Source organism: Podarcis tiliguerta (genome assembly GCF_965153285.1).
Source record: "Podarcis tiliguerta genome assembly, chromosome: 17".
Lineage (NCBI taxonomy): Eukaryota > Metazoa > Chordata > Lepidosauria > Squamata > Lacertidae > Podarcis > Podarcis tiliguerta.
The window spans coordinates 5,901,131-5,925,259 of NC_139550.1; the positions used below are offsets into that span (position 1 = coordinate 5,901,131).

At 37.5% G+C, this 24,129-nt stretch overlaps 1 protein-coding gene across 3 annotated transcripts in view; it reads left to right on the forward strand.

Annotated features, from left to right (window-relative positions):
* ZCCHC7 (zinc finger CCHC-type containing 7) overlaps nucleotides 1–24,129 on the forward strand; it is a 122,145-nt gene that overhangs the window by 77,888 nt on the left and 20,128 nt on the right. For all 3 annotated transcript variants that reach the window (XM_083420097.1, XM_083420098.1, XM_083420096.1), the window contains exons 5-6: nucleotides 2,814–2,984; nucleotides 9,708–9,743. In XM_083420097.1, the coding sequence (XP_083276223.1) occupies nucleotides 2,814–2,984; nucleotides 9,708–9,743 (207 nt within the window). The remainder of the gene's footprint in view (nucleotides 1–2,813; nucleotides 2,985–9,707; nucleotides 9,744–24,129) is intronic.

Here is a 24,129-nt window from a genome sequence, read left to right on the forward strand (position 1 = left end):
AAAAAAACATATCAGCAACCATTTTAAACCACCAGCAAATATCCTTGCTAAATGCAGTCTCTGAAAATCCTTCTGAAATAAAACCGTTTGCTGCTTGCTTTTTGATGAGCAGCAATGAGGCCAGGTGCACCTCTCTTAGGGGTCAGTTTCAGATTTGGGGTACCACAACTGCAAAGGCCTTATCTCTAATGCCCACCTGCCACACCTCCAGTCGTGGGGGGCCCCAGAGAAGGGCCTCTGAAGTGGAACCAGATGCTTGAGCAGGCTCACATAAGGGGAATCAATTATTTTCTGGTTCAAGCTGTTTAGGGATTTAAAGGTCAAAATCGGCACCTTGAATTGAACCCAGAAACAAATTGTTGGCCAGTTGGTAAAGGGCTGGTGATGTCATCTGCTCTACCTGTTTCAATCAAAACATGATTCCTACATTATCTTCTGGAGCAGCCCCACAGATTCCACCGCAATAATGCAACAATTAACCTGGAATTGGAGAGAGAGAGAGTGACTGAGGACAGGTATCACAAGACTGGTGGATTAAGACTAAGTTAGATAAATCTTCATCAATTTGTGAGCTAGTTTTAGATTTCTTTATAGTCTTTGTATTTTATTGGCTGCAGTTTGTTTGTTTGTTTGTGTGTGTGCGCGTGCGTGCGTGTGTGTTTTCATGATGATCCAGGTCTGTGGAGAATGGTTGTTAAAATATTTGAAGTAGAAACGATAAGGTTAAAATTGGTGTATTGTTAAAAGGGGGCAAGATTTTTAGGGAAAGTTGCAGGTTGCACTTTTTGTGTTGAAAATTTGTCTATCAAACATTAAGACAATCACATCATATAGAGAGCTTGCACAGAGATCATTGCACTGTGGCTACAGATTCAACAGGATTGGTGTAGGCACCAGAGAAGTGGGAATGAAGGGAGAAAAAGATTTTAAAAATACCAGCCACCAGGAAAACCGGTTATACTGTGGGCTTCGGTAAGAGGGTAACTAACCCATTAACCAGAGGCCTTGGAAATGGGAATAACTACTGGAATCTAAACCTGCTGAGAAGGCACTATTTCTTTCCTCTTTGGTTAACTGTTGTTCACACATGGAAATACCAGGACTGGTCGTCTTTCTCTGAACTCCCATCAAGAGCAACAGCAGGGAGGAGATTCTCTGGAAAGTTATCTGCCGCTTGGTGTTCATGATCATTGCTTCACTTTCTAGGCAATGAACATGTAACAGGTGTCTGAAGTTCTGTGGAAACTTTCTGAAAATGCTAGGAAACATTTGTTTATATAAAATATGCATGCATGTATCACATTTATCACAAGGTGACTAATATATATAATTCTGATTAAAGAAATAAAAGCACACTAAAACTAATAAGAAGCTAACAAAAATAAAAAACAGAATTACCCCCAAGTTTGTTTGTCAATCAAAGCCCTTTCAGACTGAAACTATTTTAACGTGGTGTAAAAATGAAAAAAGGGGTTGTTTTTTGAGTGGCTGCTATTCCGCAGTCAGAGTGCTACCACATAAAACATTATTCTCTGGTACCTAGCTGCCTAACCTCTGAAGGTGGGCAGATATTGAGCAAGTCCTGGCTTGATGACTTCAGTAAATCCCAGGCTCATTTGAAAACGGCTTTGATACCTTGGCTGGTGTTAATGGCACACAACAATTTTCATTTCTTTTGAGAGACTGAAGATGCAGCATGTGCCGCTCTTGTTCATTGCCTTATAAGTCATAAGAAAAACACCAAAATTCAAAACCAGCTTTGAAAAATCATTTGCTAAAACATAGATTAGCCTTTGTCAGCCTGCCCAAGCAGGAACTATAGACAGGGCTTTCTCAGTGGTGGCCCCAACATTTGAAACATCCTTCCCAGGAAGATGTTTAGAGTCACATTACTGCTGTTGATCTTTTAAAAACAACAACAGTGACTTATTTCTGTCTGTATTTGGCTGTATTGTGCTGCACTTTAAAAATCAACAACTTTAGTGGTTGAAGCTATATACTGCATGTATGTCTTTTGATTTTATTTTCAGGTGCTTTAGAGTTTTATAAGCAACATTGTGCGGGCAGTGTGCCCTGAACGTCTAAGGTGGCAAATTGGGTGAAGCATTGGTACCAAAGAATGCTGCAATCAAGTTTTTGACAGGGCCAGTTATTGTGAGAATGCCCCCCCTTCTAAGAGTTTCACTAGCTACTGGTATATTTTGGTGCACAATTCAAAGGGCTGGTTGTGACCTTTAAAAGCCCTAAATGGGACTGGGTTATATAAAATACCATTTTCTCATATATATAAGCCTGTCTGAATCTTAATGTGTTCGAGAGAAACCAGTTTTCTATGTTCCACCAGCTTCTGAGGTGTTTTTGGCAGAGATATGAGAAAGGGCCTTCTCGGTGGCAGCACCTTGGTTCACAGGGAATTGAGCTTCCATTGACAGACAAAAGTATTCACACAGAGATGGATAAATATAGATATATTGGCCTGCTAAGACAATTTGGGTTTCGGTTGATAATTTCTCATTTATTGCTGTTTTAAATTTATTTGTTGTTTATCTGCTTTTGGCTTTATTTATGGCTTTTAATGATCGTTTCCTATATTGTGTTTATATATGGCTGTTAGCTACCTCAGGCATCTATCACAGGATGGCATACTATAAATTTAAATAAATCATGTAGGCAGGAAGCCTTCAGCAAAGTGATAATGGTTCACTCTGGTTCTCAGTGTGATTTTGCCATAGTTTCCTTGTGCATTTTACTTAATTTAAATTCTACAGATGCTTCAGACATTTGAATTTCCTGTCTTTGTATTTCTCCCACAGAAAATTCCACCTTGTTGTCTGTGTTCGGAAAGAGGTCACCAACAAAACAGCTGTCCTGCACGTTTTTGTTTAAATTGTTGTTTGCCTGGACACTACTCGAGAGAGTGCCTTGAGAGAACGTACTGGAAAAAACATTGTAACCGCTGTGATATGAGAGGCCATTATGCAGACGTGAGTACACAGTTAACCAAAGCTACCCCATATTTATTTCCCTGTTTCTCTCTTCAGAACCTCTTGTGCTTGTCACAATTTGTTGGGGCAACCACCTAAACTCCCACTTATAGAACTGTGTCCAGTAGGCGGTATTTCTGTGGACACACAGATTTCTATGTACAATTAATATTTTCTGTATCTTCATAATGTTTGGGTTGATGGTAAAGTAATAAAAATAGAATGTAAAAATGAAATCTGGCAGTGTTGCCAGTTAAGGTCTGTATTCTTCTTTTGTATTATTTCTGTGTTGATTGCATTTGAGCATTTCTTTGAAACTTTAAGCAAATTTTGTACTTCCTTAACAATACCTGACTATTCAGGATGTGGAATTATGTTTTTCCTTGTTTGTTTTGTTCATTTATAAACATTTTCCCATGAAAAATGAATGTCATAAAATTCACGAAGAATTGCTGACATTCAGTGGAATGTCAATACATTTTTAAATAATTATATACATCTTTAAAATTACTTTAAAAATGGAATTGCCATTTTTGAATTTGTTGTACAGGCTTGGGACTGGGGACTTGGTCACCATGGATACAGGTATGAATTCTAATTATGACAGGATCTTGCATGTACAGTGGTACCTCAGGTTAAGTACTTAATTCGTTCCGGAGGTCCGTTCTTAACCTGAAACTGTCCTTAACCTCAAGCACCACTTTAGCTAATGGGGCCTTCTGCTGCTGCTGCACCGCCGGAACATGATTTCTGTTCTCATCCTGAAGCAAAGTTCTTAACCTGAAGCACTATTTCTGGGTTAGCGTAACCTGAAGCGTATGTAACCCGAGGTACCACTGTACCTAACTAGCTCAAGTTCTAGTTAAGTATAGTGAATAAGAGACTGAGAACAGAATTAGGAAATTCCTGGTTCAAATTTTCACCTTTGCAGGGGGACCAGAGGAGTGCTCCCTGAACCTTTTGAGCCAATCAATTAAAAAGAAAGTCTCCTGTCTTCTCTGTCTTGTGTTCTGTTACTTAGTCACACTAGAGTGTGATGGAATGTCAGGACTAACATGTGTGCATGATTGTGCACAGCCTGTATATAAATTTTATAACCAAGGTTCGTTTATGTTAGTGCTGAAGTATTCTTAACTACAATTAAGTCAAATGGGGAGAAATTGTCCTGGGGAGGAACTGAGAAGATACTGTGTGTGAATCCAATCTTTTAGCTTTCTCAGCTAAGTTATCTACACCAGAACCTACTTAGTATATTAACAGCAATGCTATGGAGATGATGTCTGTAAGAGTAGTCTAAAATATGCTAGATATACCCAAGAATGTGGGAGGTCTGGTTGTAGGAAGTGTGATGCCTCTTGGTTTTTTTCATAAATATGGGAAGTTCTGATTGCTCCAAGATGATTTTTGTGGGCAGTTTCTGTTTATTGTGCAATTATTTAACAAAAGAGTAGCCTGTTGGATCAACAGTCTAGTCCAGCATCCTATTCTCACAGTAGCCAACCAGGGATCAGCAGGAAGTTTGCAAGCAAGACCTGAGCGCAACATAGCTTTTAAACTATACAGGCAAAATTCATGCAAATCTGAAAATGTTGGTTGTCATTCTTGACACCTGCCCTGTTATGATCTTAAACTTCTGCATGGTGTTTGCATAGAGGTGTCCATCACTTGGGCTATTGGAATCTACATCAGGCTCACATATTGAGGAAGAATCTAAAATTGTCTAGGTCAGAATTTCCATTTCTGAAGAGCCCAAAAAATCCTCTGCGTGGAGACTAACACAAACACAATTTTCTGGCAAGTGCATGCTTTCTAGGATAGTGCAATGTGTCTTCCTTGCCATATTTTTTTGGGAGTAGGTCCCATTTATTTCAGCACTGAAATAACTAAAGTATTTGGAGTTTTTTCATTCATTTCTACCTCCTGTGCTGGAGGCAGGGCTGCCAACTTGAATAAAATATTGGGGGGGGGACCTAGGTAAGCCTCACCCCACAGAATCATAAGACACGGTTCACACACCCCATTTGCATGGCAGTGCTCATTAACTTTGGGGGCTTGGCCCCCTCAAATATTTTAATGGGTGGGTGAAGGGACCCTGGCCCATAGGAGTTGGCTCATATGGTTGGAAGCAATATGCCTCTGAATGCCAGTTGCTGGGAATTACAAGTGGGGAGAATGTTGTGCTCAGATCCTGTTTGGGGGCTCAGATCCTGTTTCCCATAGGCAGCTGGTTGGCCACTAGGAGAACAGAATGGACCACTGATTCAAGCAGGCTCTTTTGACCTGGCGCTTTTTGGAAACACCTCCCAGACTAGAATGGAGGTATCAATAACCTCAAACAGATACCATTTATAAAAAGTAGTGATTTAATATGATTGGGGTCTAGTTTTAGTGTACATTTTGAATATTACACTGTTTTCATTCATTGGCTTGGAACCGAAAGTACCTTTCCGGTATTAGAATGCCCCTTGTACTCACAGTAGTTCTAACCTAATGGAAGGATACTGAATGGGAAAATGTGACCCTAAATACAGATAGGTTTTTCCATGTGTCCAGGCTCTTGTGAAGAGTGGCACAAGCCCTTTATTCATACCTTTTAACAGCCCACTAGGGTCAAGTTGCCACAGCCTATATCTTCCTTATTGTCTGTGTCTCCTGGTGTCTGATGTGGTTCTACACTGCCATAGCACCGATACGTTTTCTCCTTCTGCCCTTTGTTCTTTGGATCTAATCCAGTGTACTCAGATATCCCCCCCCCCCTCCGAATGCGGACATTCTGTTATTTTCTTTTTTCCAGCACAGTGTATTCCCATGATAATTGTTCTGATCACTATTTTGTCATCTGCTCCTGTGTGTTGCAGTGGATTTGGAGGATTGTGGTTGTTGTTGTAGTCTGAAACACAAATGCTAGCAGAGCTAAGTTGACATGGATGAACTGAGAATTCTGTTGTGGAAATTTAGAACTCTTTTTAACCCTCCTGCTCTTAAATATGAAATGCTACTTCTGCTCTTTTCTTCGAAAGTTCAGAGTAGTACGCATGAGCTTTCTAGTTGACTATCATCCAAGCATCAAGCAGGTCTGAACCCTCTTAGCTTCAGGAGTTCTCTAGAAGATTATAGGCTAAGCCCTTTCATTTCTTCCTCACATCCGTTTCTAAATAATGCTTTAGCCCCACTTTTCCCAAATAGTTTCATAAAGCTTACCCTGAAGATGATCTGTGTGTCCAAAATAGAAGAATGAACATGTTCCTTGACTTGAGTGGAGGGAAGAATGTTGGGTGGTGACATGAGAGGGACATGCCATTTCCAATAACAGCCTGGTGTGTTGTGGCCATACAACACCACGAGGGAGGAAGAGAAACAGGTGCCTGCTTCATTATGCCCTGTGGGGTCCCTCCATATATGGGAGCTCATAACATGGTAATTAAGTACCGTTAAGGATACTTTATAATTTCTAGTTCTTCCAGTGGACGTTAGTTGAGGAAGGGTCATGTGGGGCGAGCTGTTGATAAGAGAGTCACTAAATGTTTTTATCGATAGGTTTAATCAGCTCCTTTTCTGTTAACTGTCATACAGTTAATTAATATGACTTGTGCCATTAAATCTTTTGTTTGCTGCGGTGGCTTGCAATGGGGCAGCTCCTAGCAGCAGCTTTGACAAAGCACCAGAGAATTCTGTTAAAAAGTTGTGTTTAGTAATTGTAGTCATCGTGTCAGGCCATAACTGACTTGGAGCTGAAGGATTTTTGTGAGATGAGTAGTTGTGCCAGCAGGGACCCAAGTCTCTTGGGCCAGCCGCACTCTCATTAAGATTTGCCGCTAGCAGTGGCAGTGTTCGGCAAGTATGTGACGTGCATTCTGTTATTGTATGCTTGGCTTGTCAGCCTGCAGCTTTCTGACACTCACTTATGTCACTCTTTATTCAGAGAGGAAGAAGCTTTTGATAATTTGACAAGACAAGCTCTTAAACGATCTAGGTCATGGCCTTCACTGTCTGTGATTGTGAACATATTTCCTGAAAGCCCTGTCACTCATCACAGCTACATTTTCTCCCGGGGAGCCATAGGCCTGTCCTGGTCTCTTGTCAGCTCACACATTTTGGTTATTCATATACCAAATACAGTCTTGGTTGAGGGTTGTTTTTTTCCCCCCTTCACTTTTGCAAATGCTAGCATGTTAGTAAGGCTAATCCTTTCTCCTGTGTTGTGTTCCCAGCAGGGTTGTGTTCAAGGGTTCTCTCTACTACAAGGCAGACAACTGGCCAAGGGGAGCTGAAAAGGAGGAAAGGCCGCTTAGTGCTGTTTTTGTGTTTGTTCATTGTTGTGGAAATATGAGAACTGGTGGCAAGGGCCTTGTCTATTGAGCACTTGAGTCTTGGTCTGCTGTCAGGGGCTGTTTAAGATTGAGTGTTTTATTTTCTTTGATGTTCACATTTGAGAATAGGGAAGTGGGAATTAAACAACAGATGCACTAAGCCGTTGTTCTCGTAAAACAATAATTAGCACATGATAAAATTCAATATGGGTCAAACGGAACAATATAAACTCTTGATTCATCTGGTGTGGCAAAGTGGGCTGATTTGTGTTTTATTTTTTTATGAATACTCATCACTCCTAGTTACTGATAGGATAAGTGAAGGGGACACACATCAATTTTGCCCAAGTTAAGAATAAAGCTATGCTGGCCATACTAAAAAGATTTAAAAGTGAATTTGTTGTAAAAAGTGGAGTGGCCTCTTTGGAGAATTGGCATTTCATGTTCGTACATCTAAATGTTAGAATGGTCTGACTGCTGGTCCAGGAAATAAATGCAATATTCTTCTAATGTAGCTGTATTCCACCAGAGGTTTTCTTTCTTTCTTTTCCTAAATGAAGGCAATTCATGGTTAAATACTTATAAATAAGAGAAATCACAAGCTCAATTGTTGTTGAATTTAGTGGTGCTCTCTTCCATATCAAGCCATTCTGCTTCATTTGAGCAACCAGTATTCTGTAGCAATTGTTAATTAGGCTTTTTGTCATTCATTGATAAGGAAAAGATATAAACTAGCTGTAAACTTTGTGCATCAGTCAGCCATCTCAATATTTAATGGGTCCTTTTTCAGGAACTTCTAATATCCCCAAACATCAATCCTAAACATGCTTGCATGGAAGTTGATACCACTGAATGTAATTGCAATTGTAGTTTTGTTTTAACATTAAGTCACCATTTGATTTTAAATATATATACCAAGCAAATTTTCATTTATATATATTTTTGCCCACAGACTAAAAATGAGCACATGGTTTTGAGTGAAATTTGGTCCTGTCTTCATGAATACCTCATTAAAACAAATAAATTCTATAATAGTTGATGTTCAGAGTGACACAGTTATTATTGTGGAGCCAAATAATATTTTTAGTTAGCTCTATAGGTGAAGATTATAGAGTAGCAAAATTTCATTCTTGCATGACAGTTCTTACTGACTACAATTTTACAACCACCATATTCTGGTAATACTGTGGTAGTAAGAAACTACACAAACTCTATCCCTGCGGCAAGCCATAAGAAATGTTGCATAAAGAACTTCATTGGTGTTTGCCCCTGGCAGTATTTTTTATAAAATAAAATGAGAACCGTTGCTTAACTACTCAGTTAATGGCAGTTTTAGTAAAATGAGGAGATAGTTTTAGGGTATGATGTGGAATATTATTATAATATGTCCTGCATCCCAAAGGGGCACATTGTATGCAATTAATTTGCCAAAAATTGCATTCAATGTTACCTCTAGTTTCTCTTTCAACATGTGAAGTCTGAAAAACAAAGATTACTTAAAATACAGACTGTGTGAGATTTCTGAGAACTAGAATAACTAGTGCAAATTTATGTTCACTTCTAATACGACTTATTTTATAAATCTAATGAGAAAGCTGGCATATTATTTTCATGACAGACTCTGATAGTAAAGAAAATTAAAGACTGGTGATTGCTAAGTTAATAGTGCTTTTATGATGTAAAATACAAAACTTATGCTTCTATTTAAACACCTTACCTCTTTCTGTCCACTAAGGTAAAACTATACTAAGACAAAAACAAATACTTTCTTCTAGCTGAACAGTGCTTGAAAAAGCTATTAATAGGTACCTTTGTTATTTCGTTACCGCAGTGTAATACTGTGGTTTAGTTACAGTATGAGTAGAGAACAAATAAAGCAATGAAAGTTTTTGTAAAAATACAAGCAGTAAAGCATTTTGTTATGTTCCTTATTTTGTCATTTTGCATTGTTTAGGATTAACATGCAGGGATTACATTCTGATTTGGTTATAGGTATATTCAAACATAGAAAAATAGTTTCAGAATTCTGAATTATTGTATGAAATTATAAAGTAACTTCCAAATAATAGTGCCAATCTTAAATGTCGATAAAGCCCTTTTAGAGCACTGTTTGGCATATATTTACATTTTAGGACCTTTACGAACTTGTCTTCAAAACTTCTAAACTTGAGCAAAAGAAAGGGAAAAAGAAAACTGTTACTGGCTTTCTGACAATGGCAGGGAGTGTGTTAAACCAGTGTAAAATTCAATTAAACTGTCTAGCCAGGTTTTCGAAGCTGAAATGCAGACCCTTTCAGTTAAGCTTCTTATTTTCCTGTGACCGACACCAGTGGATACTGTGTTATGCCAAAACCAACAGGCTGTAAAGCACCTTGTTTCATGCTCCCAGCTGATCAATATTTTTATTTTCCAGGCTTGCCCAGAAATATGGAGGCAGTATCACCTAACAGTAAGTAGAAACACCTTTTTTATTTTCTTCTACCCCCAGCCTATTTACTCTTCAGTGAACTGCTGACCATAAAATATAGACAAGAATCTTGTGAAGGAAGATAATAAATATCTGAAGAGGTTTTGCACTGAAGAATGCAAGAATATACTATGCTTCTTCCCCCAACTTTCTTTGAAAACAGTTTATATAACAGTTTTCTTTGAAAACTGTTTATATAACAGGAATCATTCATGTTGGCACCATGTCACTTTGCTGCCTATAACTTCATCAGTAGCACATAATAGTATAATAATATCTCATGGAAGCACAGAACAGTACTGTTTACAAGTATCATGATCATTCTCAAGTACCAGTATCTGTTTGCACATTGTCCAAGGAAAATGATTTTTTCAGCATTTTTACAACTTGTATAGAATGGGAAACTATCATAAGTTTTATCAGTTGAACCTTGTTTAGGAGCCTTAACTTACAAAAATAGCTGCACAACAAATAATCTTCCGTCTTCCTACTGAGCTTGTTAAGCCCAGACAGAAACCAGGGAAATGCGGGCTGTCCATTTGGTTTACGACAAGATTAAATGTTTTGTGTTCCAAAACTTTGTGCAAGTTTATATTTGGCTTCATAGTCCATATAAATACTGAGATTCAAGTTGATTATTCTTGTTTTCAACAGATCATTAAGTGGCCAACAGGCTCAAGCTTGCAAACACCCACCTTCTTAGGTTATTTCATTTAAAGAAATACTGTTGGTACATGTGCTTTCCAGTATGTTTCTTTTGACATTTTAGGATGATAAATCTTTCCCAGTTTCTCCTTAGTTTAAAATACTTTTTTAAAATAAGTAAATATGTGAGGTTTCCTTTTTTTTAATTTACACATATTCTTTGAGATATCAGTGAACTTCAAAAACCATTATATGGTGGAAATCATTCATTATGTTTCAGGAAATTTTTATTCAGTATCTTTACTCAAATTGAGCTTTAAACATGGAGAAATTACTTCAACATTTCAAAATATTTTTTCTTTAGTCCCACTTCTGAGTACTAATCAGTTTCTCAAAAGGGATTTTTATCAAGGCAACAGGAAATATAAATTCTTACTTAAAAACTAGTTACTGTTTGCAACAACTATAACCATTCAATTATTTTAGACAAATTTTGCAACTTCTTTCTTAATGTCTGTACTTCCTTGTAATGTTTGCAGTATGTACAGGATTCCCCTAAATTGGGGCAATCCTTTACAGAACATTTTCTTTGCGGGTTCCAGGGTTCATTGCTACAACAGAAAATTCGTCTCATGGTTAACTAACTGGCTTTTGTTTTGTTTTATTGTTTTAAAAAGTCTACCTTCATTTCCTTAAAAGTTTCTATTTCAATATTGCTGTAAAAGAAATCATATGAGAATGCAACAAAAATAAAGCACAAGTAAACATATGATAGGATACAGTGTAACAAAGCTAAAGTAATGAAATGCTTAATGTAGTAGCTACTCAAAAAAGATGCACAAGTAAGTAGTCGTTTGTATTTGTGTTTAGATACATACATATACTAATACTAAACAGTTTATTCCACACTTGTCACAAGTTTGGTTGAGCCTAGTTGTTAACGTCTCTTAATAAACCAGAATGTGAAGTATATATCGAATCTGCATAAACAGAACAAATTTTGAATATCGTACAAATATATACCATGTAGGTAATCTTTTAATCCCACTTATTATGCATGTTTGTCAAAGGGTTATATAAAATGTGTGGTTAATTTTTCATGCATAAGCAAAGTGTCCCTAATTAATCATTGTGAATGCTTGTTCAGATCAACAGAACAATATTTGTCAGTGCTGAGGCTCTTGGTGATTTTATTCGTTTTGCCAATTTACTGAGAGATTGGGGTGCCATCTATCGACTCATTGAAACTATTGCACTCACATCTATCTTTAGTTCAGATAATGATGTGTAAATAGTGTAACCGCTGGTTATGGGTTGTTCTTAGGTTTTGCTTGTGCTTAAGGTCTTTGAAATTTTAGCTCTTTGAAAAAGCTGGTGTCATAATGTCAGGCATACCTTTTCTGTATCCAAATGTCCTTCCAGAAAGAAGAAATTGCAGGAGATTATACAAGGGAGTGAGAGATTTAAAGCAATGTTTTAATTAATTTACTGCGGATGTCTTGTTAAATATCTCAGTGGTGTTGGGTTTTCTCATAATAGTAGTCTAGGTGTACTGGTTGCTTTGCATGCAATGGTTTCTTTAAGTTGGCAAATTCATTTCCTTAAAAAAATTATAACATAGTCGTTTATACATTAAAAGTACTACAGAACTAATCATATTAAATTGTCATTTCTCTTTCCATTTTTTAAAAAAAGCTTTTTCTTGGTAGATTTTGCAGGTAGCTGTTTTATTTTTTTTGAAAATAAAGATGTTGTTTTAAATGCTCTTAAGCCTAGAGTGGCTGACATACTGCACCCAAAGAGTTCACAAATTCAGAGTCACTTTAACTGAAGTTAAAGTGTATAGTTTGGTATACAACTAATTCCTTGTTTTATCTGTACTAGGTTCATGAATTATGCCCTGTTAAAGCTTCATATTAATATTTTACATTTTGAGTTGCAAATGTATCCTTGCCACATTTTCATTGGGAAGATAAGGCTTAACTTGAAGCTCCTTCTGTCTTCTGGCCTTCATGACTCCAAATATATTGACTTTTAGGAAAGAGTAAGAGAATTGCAATTTTGCATGTAGAAGATGGCCCCTTGAAGCTTTAACATGGGTGGGTGGGTGTTTGGATAATGCCCCCATTACATTTTCTGAAATGTACCCAATACCAACTAACAATGTCTATGATAACTGTTAGTAATGGGTGCATGTTTTTGGTTTTTTTAAAAGCTAGCTTGGGATCCAAAGTGATCTGAGTCAGTGGCGAGGAGGAACCTGGAAGTGGTAGATTTTTCCTTCCACTAGCAACTCTTTATAGGATACTGCTCTGGATGATTTTGGGCGGCTTTTTAGGGGGCATGGGAGGCTGTTGTCTGAAGGATGGAGATTAAAAGCTTCGGATCCCAACTATAATGTTTAACGTATCTTTCAGAATATAGTAGAACTATTTTTTTGCACTGTAATGTAACATGTTTCTAGTAATAAATCATTCATTGCAATTAACAATAAATAACTTGCTTTCTAATTTTCTGTTTTCCACCCAGAGAACAGCTTCTTTTATTTGACTCTATCTGTATTGATAAAAGTATGTGTATATATGGGGGGGATTAACTGCTCGCTAATATTGTCTCCATAAAGTTAAAAAATCTGGGAATATGTATAATGTACGTGGATTCCTTGCAATGCAATTGGAAGATGGCCTATGAAAAATGCAGGGTAATACTGTATGGGGTAGAAAACAATTGAACGAAACATATACGGTTTCTTCATTGGAATGAACCAGGGTCAGCATTTTCTTACTTGAGGCTTTACATATATCGGGTACAGTATGTCTGGCATAAAATGAAACTGTGTAGCTGTTATAACCGTGTAGCAAATCGTACTTAGGAATAATGTGCATGCACAAGTATATATATCCTGGTCTAAAATCTATTAGGCCTGTGGTGTGCTATATATCATTATGGACATTGCAATTGGAAAAGTGTGTTTCATGTAGTGTATAATGTGATTGTTTTTCTGTATATATATATATTTTAACAATATATTTCTTTGCTGTGGAGCTGGGTTTCTTCTTCTTCTTCTTCTTCTTCTTCTTCTTCTTCTTCTTCTTCTTCTTCAGGGTATCACAGTCTCTCCCATTGCCTTGCTCTGTGCATGCAGTGAGCCCCCCTCCCCCATCGCCTGCCTTTTCTCATTCATATCAAAGCCCCTCGCCCCAAGATGGCCACCAACAGAGTTTTACAGCCATCAGACTTTAACCACCAAACACTATCATTTAACACGCTTTTTGACAGTTTGTTAACCTTACTTTTAATCCACTTACATTAAAAAAGGTGAACCAGGAATTGCTTTTTTCATATGCGTATCTAAAAGACATGAAGACACAATACGTCTTTTGTGCTTAAATTTTGTGCTTGTATTTCTTTGTGTATGATCATTAAAATTCCGCTTGGTCTCCTACCTTTCTTTGAAATAAAAATGTAAGTATGCTTACTTTTAAATCTGAGCCGCACAAAGCAGCTACTGAAATTAAGCACAACTACTGTATGTGTGTATTTCCCTCAATTTAAAGAAATTATAAGAAACTTTATCGTCCACAAGGCCCATTCTACAGAAGAGCAATGATTTAGCTTTTTGGCTGAATTACTCGGAGATTGGTTCCTCATAATCGCACCAATGCCTATCCTAGTCTGAACTACGACATTTGGACATATAAGCCTGCTAATTGTTATATTATGGTGATGTTTACAAAAGGGCGGTCTAGGGTTTCCTTCATTTGCTTTATTTAAAAGAATCTTTAAAATAGTTGTATGGCTTTTATCTAATTTCCCCCCAATATTTTGAAAACGTACACAGTATTTTGCCATCCTGTTACCCAATCCTATTCATGTTTACTAAGAAGTAAGTCCTGTAGAATTAGGTTGGATGTGCTTGGAAGTAAATGTGTGTAATATTGTAGCCTTCATAATAAGATTGTGTTAGCTCTCAGAGCTTTCCAGTTGTAGCATTTACAATTCGTATAATCTATTTTAAAGAATGTATGTCATAGTATTATGTATAATTTGGAGACTTTATCATATTTATTCTAAGCTTCCCATGCCCAAATGCATCTTTCTGACTAATTAAAATTCATTTGAAACTTCAGCTATCTTCACTTTATATGTGCATTTATGAAGAAATAGTCATTTGTAGTTTGGGGTAGAGAAAATTGTCAGGTGAAAAGATAATTTATGCTAAAAATAAAACTTGGTTTCACAATAAATTCTGCCTCTTTATCCAGTTCTGATAGATCGTTCTAGATAACAAAAGCTGCATTAGTTGACATTTTAAAATAATTTTGCTATTTATTTCCTGGAAGGCAATACTTGCATTTTACAGGTTTCCGTTTAATTCATAAAATGTATACTTGTCAGTGGCTTTTCAGTTAAATCGAGAAATCAAGAAAGAAATTAATTCAACATATGATAAGTACACTAAGTTGAATTTATTTTGTATTGATTTGTTTCAGGGTGTTTTTATTAGTTTTTGGTAGAAAAACTTGTCACACACGTGTAAATAGTGAACATGCACAAGTAAAGCAGCACTGCATTATCTGCAGTGAGAATTTCCTCTTATCTATAATCTATCTTTTTTCCAGTAAATATCAAAACACCAAATATATTACTTTTTATTATCATATGACAGGCAGCAGCAGTAACTATCTGTAATCTTATTAAAAGCAGCATTAAGTCTGTAATCCTGCACATATATACTTGGAAGTAAATTCAGTGGAAGTTCTCAGCTAACATACATAGACTTGGTCCATATGGGATGTTCATGTTTCCAACCTGCTGAAATGCAAGATGTTACTTTTCTGATAAGGTGCGTTTTCTGGAGCAGTTTAACAATACTTAATTCTCAATGAAATTAGGAGGACTTCCATTTAAACAATTACTGGGGGCCAGACTAGATGACTCTCAGGGTCTCTTCCAGCTCTGCAATTCTATGGTTCTACGTATTGGATTGTATCCTCTGTGATTCAAATATTCTCTAACTACATAGTGATTTCAATATATATGATTTGAAATATGAGTGTGATGTAAGCGCAAATGTGGAGGATTATATCCAATGGTAGTCATACTTTGAGTAGTTTCATTGATTTCAGTTCTTCTCCTCTGAGCATGAGTTGGTTGGTTATCTCTCTATCTTTTAAAATTATACACAGAATATGTGTATAATATAGTGTTGCCTTGTTAAAAATTGTCGACGTTTCTAAATATTTTTAGGGCCAGGGTATTACAGAATACTATACTCTGACAAAAGCATTACTAGAAAGCACTGCTAGTTTACGTATTTTTGATATTTACTAGTAAGAGGCTGGCTATGTGAAAGGGGGGTTCTCAATGCAGATGATATGTTTATGTCTGAATGTTAGCTATTTCCCTTCATGCTTTTGTTTCTGAAGCTTGGCACATTGGACCACAGCTTCTGCATCAAGCATCTGTTGTACATCCTTACCTATAAAAGCTCATAGATAAAAATTCAGTTTCAAAGAATGTGAATTTCCTAGTTGCTGCAACAGGCCCTTGCACTTTCTTTTTAATTGTGCTATGTACAGTCTCTCTAGTTAGAAATATTCACCCAAGCCATCATGCTTACTTGTGCCTTGTATTGAAATAATGTGGATGGGGCAGGCATTTTGAGTTTACGTCCCACTGAACGCAGTGCAGTGTAGATATTGCAGCAATGACCCACAAACGTGTATTATTACCTAAATCCATCACAGAGTTAGGCATGCTGTAGCCCACTGAAACATCTCTCTTTGTGCCAAACCTAAAATACAATTAATGAAGAAAAATGTTTATAAATGTTGCATTAAAGTTCTAAATTGCATTAACTTGTAAAAGAATATAGCATATAAAATTGAAATTGGGTGATGTTGGTCTGAAATTGCAGAATTGATTATTGTTGCTACACTAGTGTTCCTTAATAGTGGAAATGAGATACTTAGGTATTAAGTTTCTTGCTTGAGAAAAGAAGAACCTTGCAGAAACTTCTGTATCAGCTGCTATTAAATCAAATGAATATTTTGTATAAGAATTGCTGTAGAAATAACTTGTTACAAACTGTACAGGCAACAGTTAAAATTTCTACAACTCCTCAACGTCTCCATTGGGAGAAAAATGTAACAATTTTAAACTCCGTGGGCTGTTTGGTTCTACAAACATAACTAACATGTTTTAATATTTTAAAATGATTCCTAAGCCATGTAGGCATCAGTTCTGAAATACTGACCACGTGAGAGTGTCTAACAGTACAATCCTATACATACCTATTCAAAAGTAAGTATCATTGAGTTTATTGAGGCTTACTGCCAGGAAAAATTGTAGCTTTCTCTAGGCTTATGACTTCAGATGTTTTCAGAGTTAAGAGTAATTGAAATTAGTGGGACAAACTTGCCTTGAATCCACATTTGTAGCTTGCTGTATAAGGCATGCAGAATGAATTTTGTCCAGTTAATTACAGATTTGCATTCTACTTAGTATTTCCTTTTACACAGTTTAAATGGGATTTTTTTAGAGGAAGATTGGTCAAAAGCTTGCATAGATCTGAAGCATTCCATCCATTAACTTTTATTGAGTATACTTGCTCCCATGCTAGGTTGCTTACCCACACACCTTGCAAGTCAAAAAAGGGGGTGTTGATTGCAGAATCGGTTTGGCATACTCAATATGCCAACTCAATAAAGGATTCTCTAAATCCTTCCAATGTCACAGTTTTTCTTATGGAGTAACTTGCTTATGCAATTTGGGGAAATAAGGTTGTAACCACGGCCTTTTAAGAGGACGTGGCTGCCCTTTCTTTGCCTTTGAAAGCCCTGACCGAGCGTTTATTTAGCTCATTTTTGTGCTGAAAGGTGGGGCTTAATCAATTTTATGATGTTTTCTTCGAGTGTGCAGTATTTTCACTAAAGTAAAAGAGGTGTGAAATTATGCATGTTTTATGCTTCCATTTCTGTAAATATTTGCTCTTTGATTTGTGTACAAAACATCGCTGAACAAATTTTACTACATCTTGTACAGTCTTTGTATTTTAAACGGGTTGTATTTATATTTTAAAGTTTACATTAGAATTGTGGCTTTAGTGAGTTATATAAAACCACTTGTGATATGAGCCGTCTCCAGCTTCCAAAGGGCCTAATGGCATTATTTAATTAAGATATTTATATACCTCATTAATTGGCACCAATGACACCTAAAGTGGCTTAGCACAATAAAAAATAAAATAATATTAACAAATATAGTGATACCTTAGGTTACAGACACTTCAGGTTACAGACGCTTCAGGTTACAGACTCCGCTAACTCAGAAATTGTACCTCGGGTTAAGAACTTTGCTTCAGGATGAGAACAGAAATCGCACGGCAGCGGGAGGCCCATTAGTTCAAGTGGCACCTCAGGTTAAGAACAGACTTCCAGAACGAATTAAGTTCTTAACCCAAGGTACCACCGTACACCAGACTCAATACATCAGCATATAAAAACAGAAACATTAAAAGATATAAAATATTCAGCTAACAGTTACATTAGCAGCCAAACATTGTTAATTCAAAATATTTTATTGAACAAATATTGATGTGTGGAGGACAGTGGTGCACTTGTCTCTTGAATATTACTGGAATAACCTTCTAGACTTTGGGCACAACTACAGAAAGCACCCTACACTGTGCCCAGGCAAAACAAACCTGCCTACGTGGAGCAAAACTTCATTTTCAGAATGTAACAAATAGAGGAACCATCAGCCTTGCTTGTTTGCTGCATCTTTTATAAGTGTCCCCGCTCCTGGTAGTTAGGAAGGGCCTCAAAATAGGCTTCTAGAATAGAAGAGGCATGGCACCTCATTTCCAAATTCTTGAACCACTGTAATTTCCTTCAACGACAGTACAAATTATGATTTTTGTTGTCAGAGTATCAGTTGATGCAGCACATCCAAAACAGAAGAATATAGTACTCTTCTGGACACCAGGATTACTGGGTTCATATTAGGCATGCTAATATTAGTTCTGCGTTATCATTTAATGTGAGTTCTGTAACACTTTAAAGATATGAAATAAAAGGAAGACACAGGCCACAATGAATTTCCATAAGCAAGATCAAATGCATGAAATGGAAAGTGAAAGGGTTAGATTCTCTTGTAAGTAAAAATCTGATTTTGAGATGTATTCCTTTCACTTTCAATCCTATATTATAAAATGGAGGAGAGCAGCATGGTGACTCTTCTAGAAGCTAGACTTTGGGATATAATCCCATGGACAGTTTACATTTTCATTCCGTTTAGAGTGAAAATGTGTTAGGGTTAGAGTGAAAACGTGGACCATCCACAGAATCCACTACTCATTCATATATTTTGTCTTTACTTGAAATTCATGTCCTGACAGTTGAATGTGGTGAAATACACATTGGACTTTGAAAACCTTGATTCATATCATTGCTCAGTCATGAATCCCTTGATGGCCTTGGGCTAGTCACTATGTCTCCATCTAACTTACCTCCCAGTCCTGTTATGATAATGTCCATATGCAGCCCAGACTTCTTTGGAAGAACATAGCAATTACAAGGGGGGAGGGGTACCCAGTAAAAATAATAGTGGCTTCTCAGTTGTGTATCAGGATACAAAAGTATAATTGCTGGTTGCATAATAACAATAAGTACAATGAGGTACAAGTTAACAAACTGTCAAAAATGTTTTTTTAATGCAAATACATCCCCTCCACCCCAAATTTATTCCCCCAAAATTCAGTGCAAATATAACTTAACTGGGTTGTTTTTTTAAAACTGTTGGTCAGTTCTCTCTGATTCTCCATGCTTGCTTAGAGAGGAGAAATGTGAGTCATGGGAGGTGAAAGACAGAGAATGAGAGAGGGGTGTAAACCTAGGGGAGTTGCTTAATGTGGAGTGTAAAGGTGTGATCTTTATAACCATTACATTCACTCTAGAGTGAATCTTCAGAATCGACCATCCCAGATGAATGAATCTTCAACACATGGTCACTGCACTTTTGTGCTTACCTGGGTGTTCAGAGTAGTTAAAGTATGGAGCTATAGAATGTAGTTTTAAACCTGAGCGTGAAACAATTTTAGGTTTCCTTCCACTTTTAAATATGCAATTGCTAGACAATAATATTGTATGAAATCATACACAAGTATTTTCTAAATGTATATTATAAGCTTTTCTGTGTTGTGAAACTACTCATATTTCAGTTTTCCGTATAATAAAATGTTTATATTTGTGGATGTTGAGTAACTGATGATCACCTCCTGTACCCCCACCTCAAATATACTTTTCAAAGTTCTGAATTAACTAGGAAGTTTTGTACTTAACTAGGAAGCAGTTGAGTAGGCACATGTGGACTATGGCAATCCTGCAAGTAAACTGGTCCCAAGCTGTTAAAGTCTTCCAGTATAACACCTTGAATTTAGCCCACTAACAAATCAGCAACTTATGCAGATTATATTCTGGCATGGCTCCACTCCTGTCTGCAACTGTGCTGCAGCATTCTGCACTAACCGAAGTTTGCGGGTCAATCACAAGGGAAGCCCCACATAGAGTGCATTGCAGTAATCCAGTTGTCAACAACAACAGCAACAACAACAACTTTTTATTATTTATACCTCACCCATCTGGCTGGGTTTCCCCAGCCACTCTGGGTGGCTCCCAGCAGAACATTGAAAACATGATAAAAGATCAAACATTAAAAACTTTCCTAAGCAGGCCTGCTTTAAGATGTCTTCTAAAAGTCAGATATAGTGGTACCTCGGTTTATGAACTTAATCCGTTCCGAAATTCTGTTCTTAAACCAAAACCGTTCTTAAACCGAGGTGTGCTTTCCGTAATGAGGCCTTCTGCCACTGGTGCCCTTCCACCATTCGGATTCTGTTCTTAGACCGAGGTAAAGTTCTCAAACCAAGACACTATTTCTGGTTTTGTGGAGTTTGTAAACCAAATCTTTCCTAAACTGGACTGTTCTTAAACCCGAGGTACCACTGCAGTTGTTTATTTCCTTGTCATCTGAAGGGAGGGCATTCCACAAGAAGGCCCTCTGCCTAGTACCCAAATACAGCTTGTAAAAGGCTCTTCTAGCCAGTGAGGCTACCTGGGACTAGAGTGACAAAGCTGGATCCAGAAGACCTTCAGGTGCCTACCCCAGGAAGAGTGCAACTCAATTTAGGGCAGGCAGTTGACCGATTTATCAGGCGTGGCAACCACTCACCCACAACGTGCCTCCGACTTGGCAGAATTCAAGCTTTTCTCTCATCTTTTCCACCACTGCATCTAGGCACCGATCCAGGACCCACCCACCCACTTGAATTCAGCTGTTATGGAGTAGAGCTGAGAACATACCAATGGCACCTTGCCCCCAAACCTCTAATGACTTCACCCAGCAGCTTCATTTAGATATTAAATAGCATTGGGTATAAAACACTGCCCTGCCTGCGGTCCAGAAAACTCTCTCCCAGTGCTACTCTCTGGACCCGGTCCTGTAGATAGGAATGGAACCACTGTAACACAATGTCTCCGGTTCCTATTCTGCAAAGCCAGTCAAGGGGGATACCATGAACAATGGCACTGAAAACCGCAGAGAGATCAGGTAGCAGGAGAAAAGTTGTGCTCTATTTGCCCTGCTCTCTGTAAAGGCCATCATCTGTAAAAAAAACAAAACACAAAAAAACCCCACCTATTGGTCTTATTAGTGCAGCCATTATTTTGTTAGGAATGTGATGTGTATATTGATTTTGAAATCGAAAGCAATTATTATTATTATTATTATTATTATTATTATTATTATCAGCAGCAACAACAACAACTGTACAGTTTAGGATCTCATTTACGGTTCTTCATTTCCCCCCTTAAAATTTATGAACAAATCTTCTATCTGTAGTAACTTACGGGCTTATACCAGATGTGACATGATTTACACTTATTCATTGTAATACAAGAGAAAATTTTAAAATTAAACAAAAATTTAGTGAAATTTCATTCAAATCCCAAAAGGATCATATGAGAGTATACAATTCTACAGCTGACTGAACACCATCCGATTTTCATGTTGAGCGTTATGAAAGAAGGACTGAGTGACTAATGACGCACAGGGGCGTTGGTACAGGGGGGCCAAGCTTTTGAGCCAGGCCTCAGATCTCCTACCCCTTTCTCTCCTTTTAAACTTATGTGGTATTTTGTTTTTTAAACTTTGCTTATAGGGTGATTGGGCATACAGCAAAGTGGAATGCTGGTAGGATGCCAGTCACCCACTATCTAAATTTGTCTAGAGGCATCTATGCATCTAAACAGGCATGTGCATATTAACGTCATGGACCCTTGTCCCAGAATCCTTGAAGGACGCAGCAGTGCTCCTGGTGACACAACACCCACAACACCCATGCTAGTGAGTGGGGGAAATGGGCAATGTTTTTGGTGTTTTGTGCAGCTTTTGCTACTTAAAGAAGGAAATAAATTCCGTTCTTTGAAAGATCTTCACTCTTTCCAATGCTGCATCACGGATCTCTTCTCTGTGTTTTGTCTTTTAAAGTAGTAGACCGCAATTCACCCGGAAGCCTAGCTCTGACCCCTGTTTTATAACAGCAGGATGTATGATTACTCCTGCAGGATTTATGGCAGTGTGAGCATATAGCTGAAGAAAAAAAATGTGCCGTATTAATCATTTGGTAAGCTCCTAGGTAACGGTTTGTTAGCAGCATGTAGTTTGGCATCATTTGAAACTTCTGCACTGTGACATTAAAAATTTCACAAGTATTCAGCAGCACAGTGGGAGAGGATATGTTGTGTGACACATGTTTCACTGTTCTCTCTCTGCATCCGAAATGCTTAGCCACTGATAGTTTCTGCTATCAGTGATCCACATATCAAGAACTGATTAAATGCTCATATAGATTGAACTTTTTCTAAATGTTACACTCACTGTAAGGCTCACAGTGTTTTATAATAATACATGATGGCGTTGGTTGAGAATTCAAAGACTGATTCTCTCCGTATTGTGCAGTGGTATGCTGTGATGTCTGTAGCAGTTACTACATGCTGGTGGGATCTGACATGGCGGGCAAGTAGTTATTACTTCCTTCCTGATTTTTAAAAAGCTTTTAGTTACATCAGTGATTCTTCTACTTTGCATGCAGTCTTCAGAAGTCATTGGTTCCAGATTCCTTAGAGGAGACATACAACTACTCAACGTGTCATGGAACCAGCTCAGTCAGTCCCAGTCAATCATTTCTACCTTCTAAAAGCAGAATGACCAGGGATATAAAAATTATGGCTGGGTTTTGTAGTTGAGCATTAGTTTCTACTGAAAAGTCTGTCCTAACCATAATAGCAGAGCAATGTTCCATGTATTTATCAACACTGATGCTGTCTGGTGAAATTGACTCATACTTTATGTAGGCTGATGAGCGCATGAAACTACTTTTTTACTTTTAACCTATGATTTATTCCATAGTTTTAGATTATCTTTTCCCTTTCAGTTTTTTAAAAAAATAATTTTTTAAACTATTCTTCTTTACTGGGCCCCCATCACATACAAACTGGCCTCAGCAGAACAGAATTCTGTTTGTAGGGCTCTGGGCTGCTGAATGCTTGGTTTGGATGCTCTGGCACATAGTCAGAGTGCCAGCAGTTTGTTCTGAGTTGGCCTAGAAGGGGAAGGAGGTTACACCTTGCTATCTACACACAGAGTAAACACAATTATACCCCAAAGCAAATGAATGTTAAACCATCTCAAATATTTCTAGTTAAAAGAGTTAATTTCAAGGTATAATGCAGACAACTACTTTTAATTGAAAAAATGTTTTCCAATCAGGACAGAGACTGATTTAACAGTATATTGCCCAAATGCAGAAAACATTTAATTTGTGATAACTTAAATTCTGTTACCTTTTAAAGACAGTTCCAAAAAGGCATGAATATGTAACACTCAGTAGTCTGGTTTGGATGTAATGGCAAAGTATGATGTGCTAGTTGCATGTGTGCAAACACACACACACACAATCTGCTTTATCTGCTGATACAACAGCAGGCTATGGAACATGAAATAAACCATCCATGCAATAATCCACTATACAATAATAAAACACCTGATCAAAATAAATGAAGCTGTTTAAAATAACACAGCAGGTTTTGTTAACATTCACATCAGGTAGTTTCTTCATAGTATTTTGAAACTTTGATAATACAGTGGTACCTTGGTTTCCCAACCTTTCCCCAACTGTGGCCCCCTTCCAACCTTGTTTCCTAACTGTGACCCCCCCTATGGGTGGGGGGCCCCCATAAGTAAAAATCAATACAAATCAATACAAATCTGAGGTTCTGCCCCCCAACGAAAGCTTGTTCCCCCTTACAAAAATTCTGGCTATGCTCATGCCCCCTCCTATCCTACTGGTAGAAAGGTAGCTATTTTAATGTTTTGCTTGTAAGTAGAATATATTTTATTTATAATTTTTATAATTTATACAAAATACAATTACATAAAATGATAGGAACGTAATGAAGTACAGTGGTGCCCCGCAAGACGAATGCCTCGCAAGACGGAAAACCTGCAAGACGAAAGGGTTTTCCGTCTGCAGAGGCGCTTCGCAAGACGAATTTCCCTATGGGCTTGCTTCGCAAGACGAAAAATGACAAAAAAATTGAATTTTTTTTTGCTCCAAAACCCCTTATTCTGAATCGCTAAGCTGCTAAAAGCATTTTAGCAG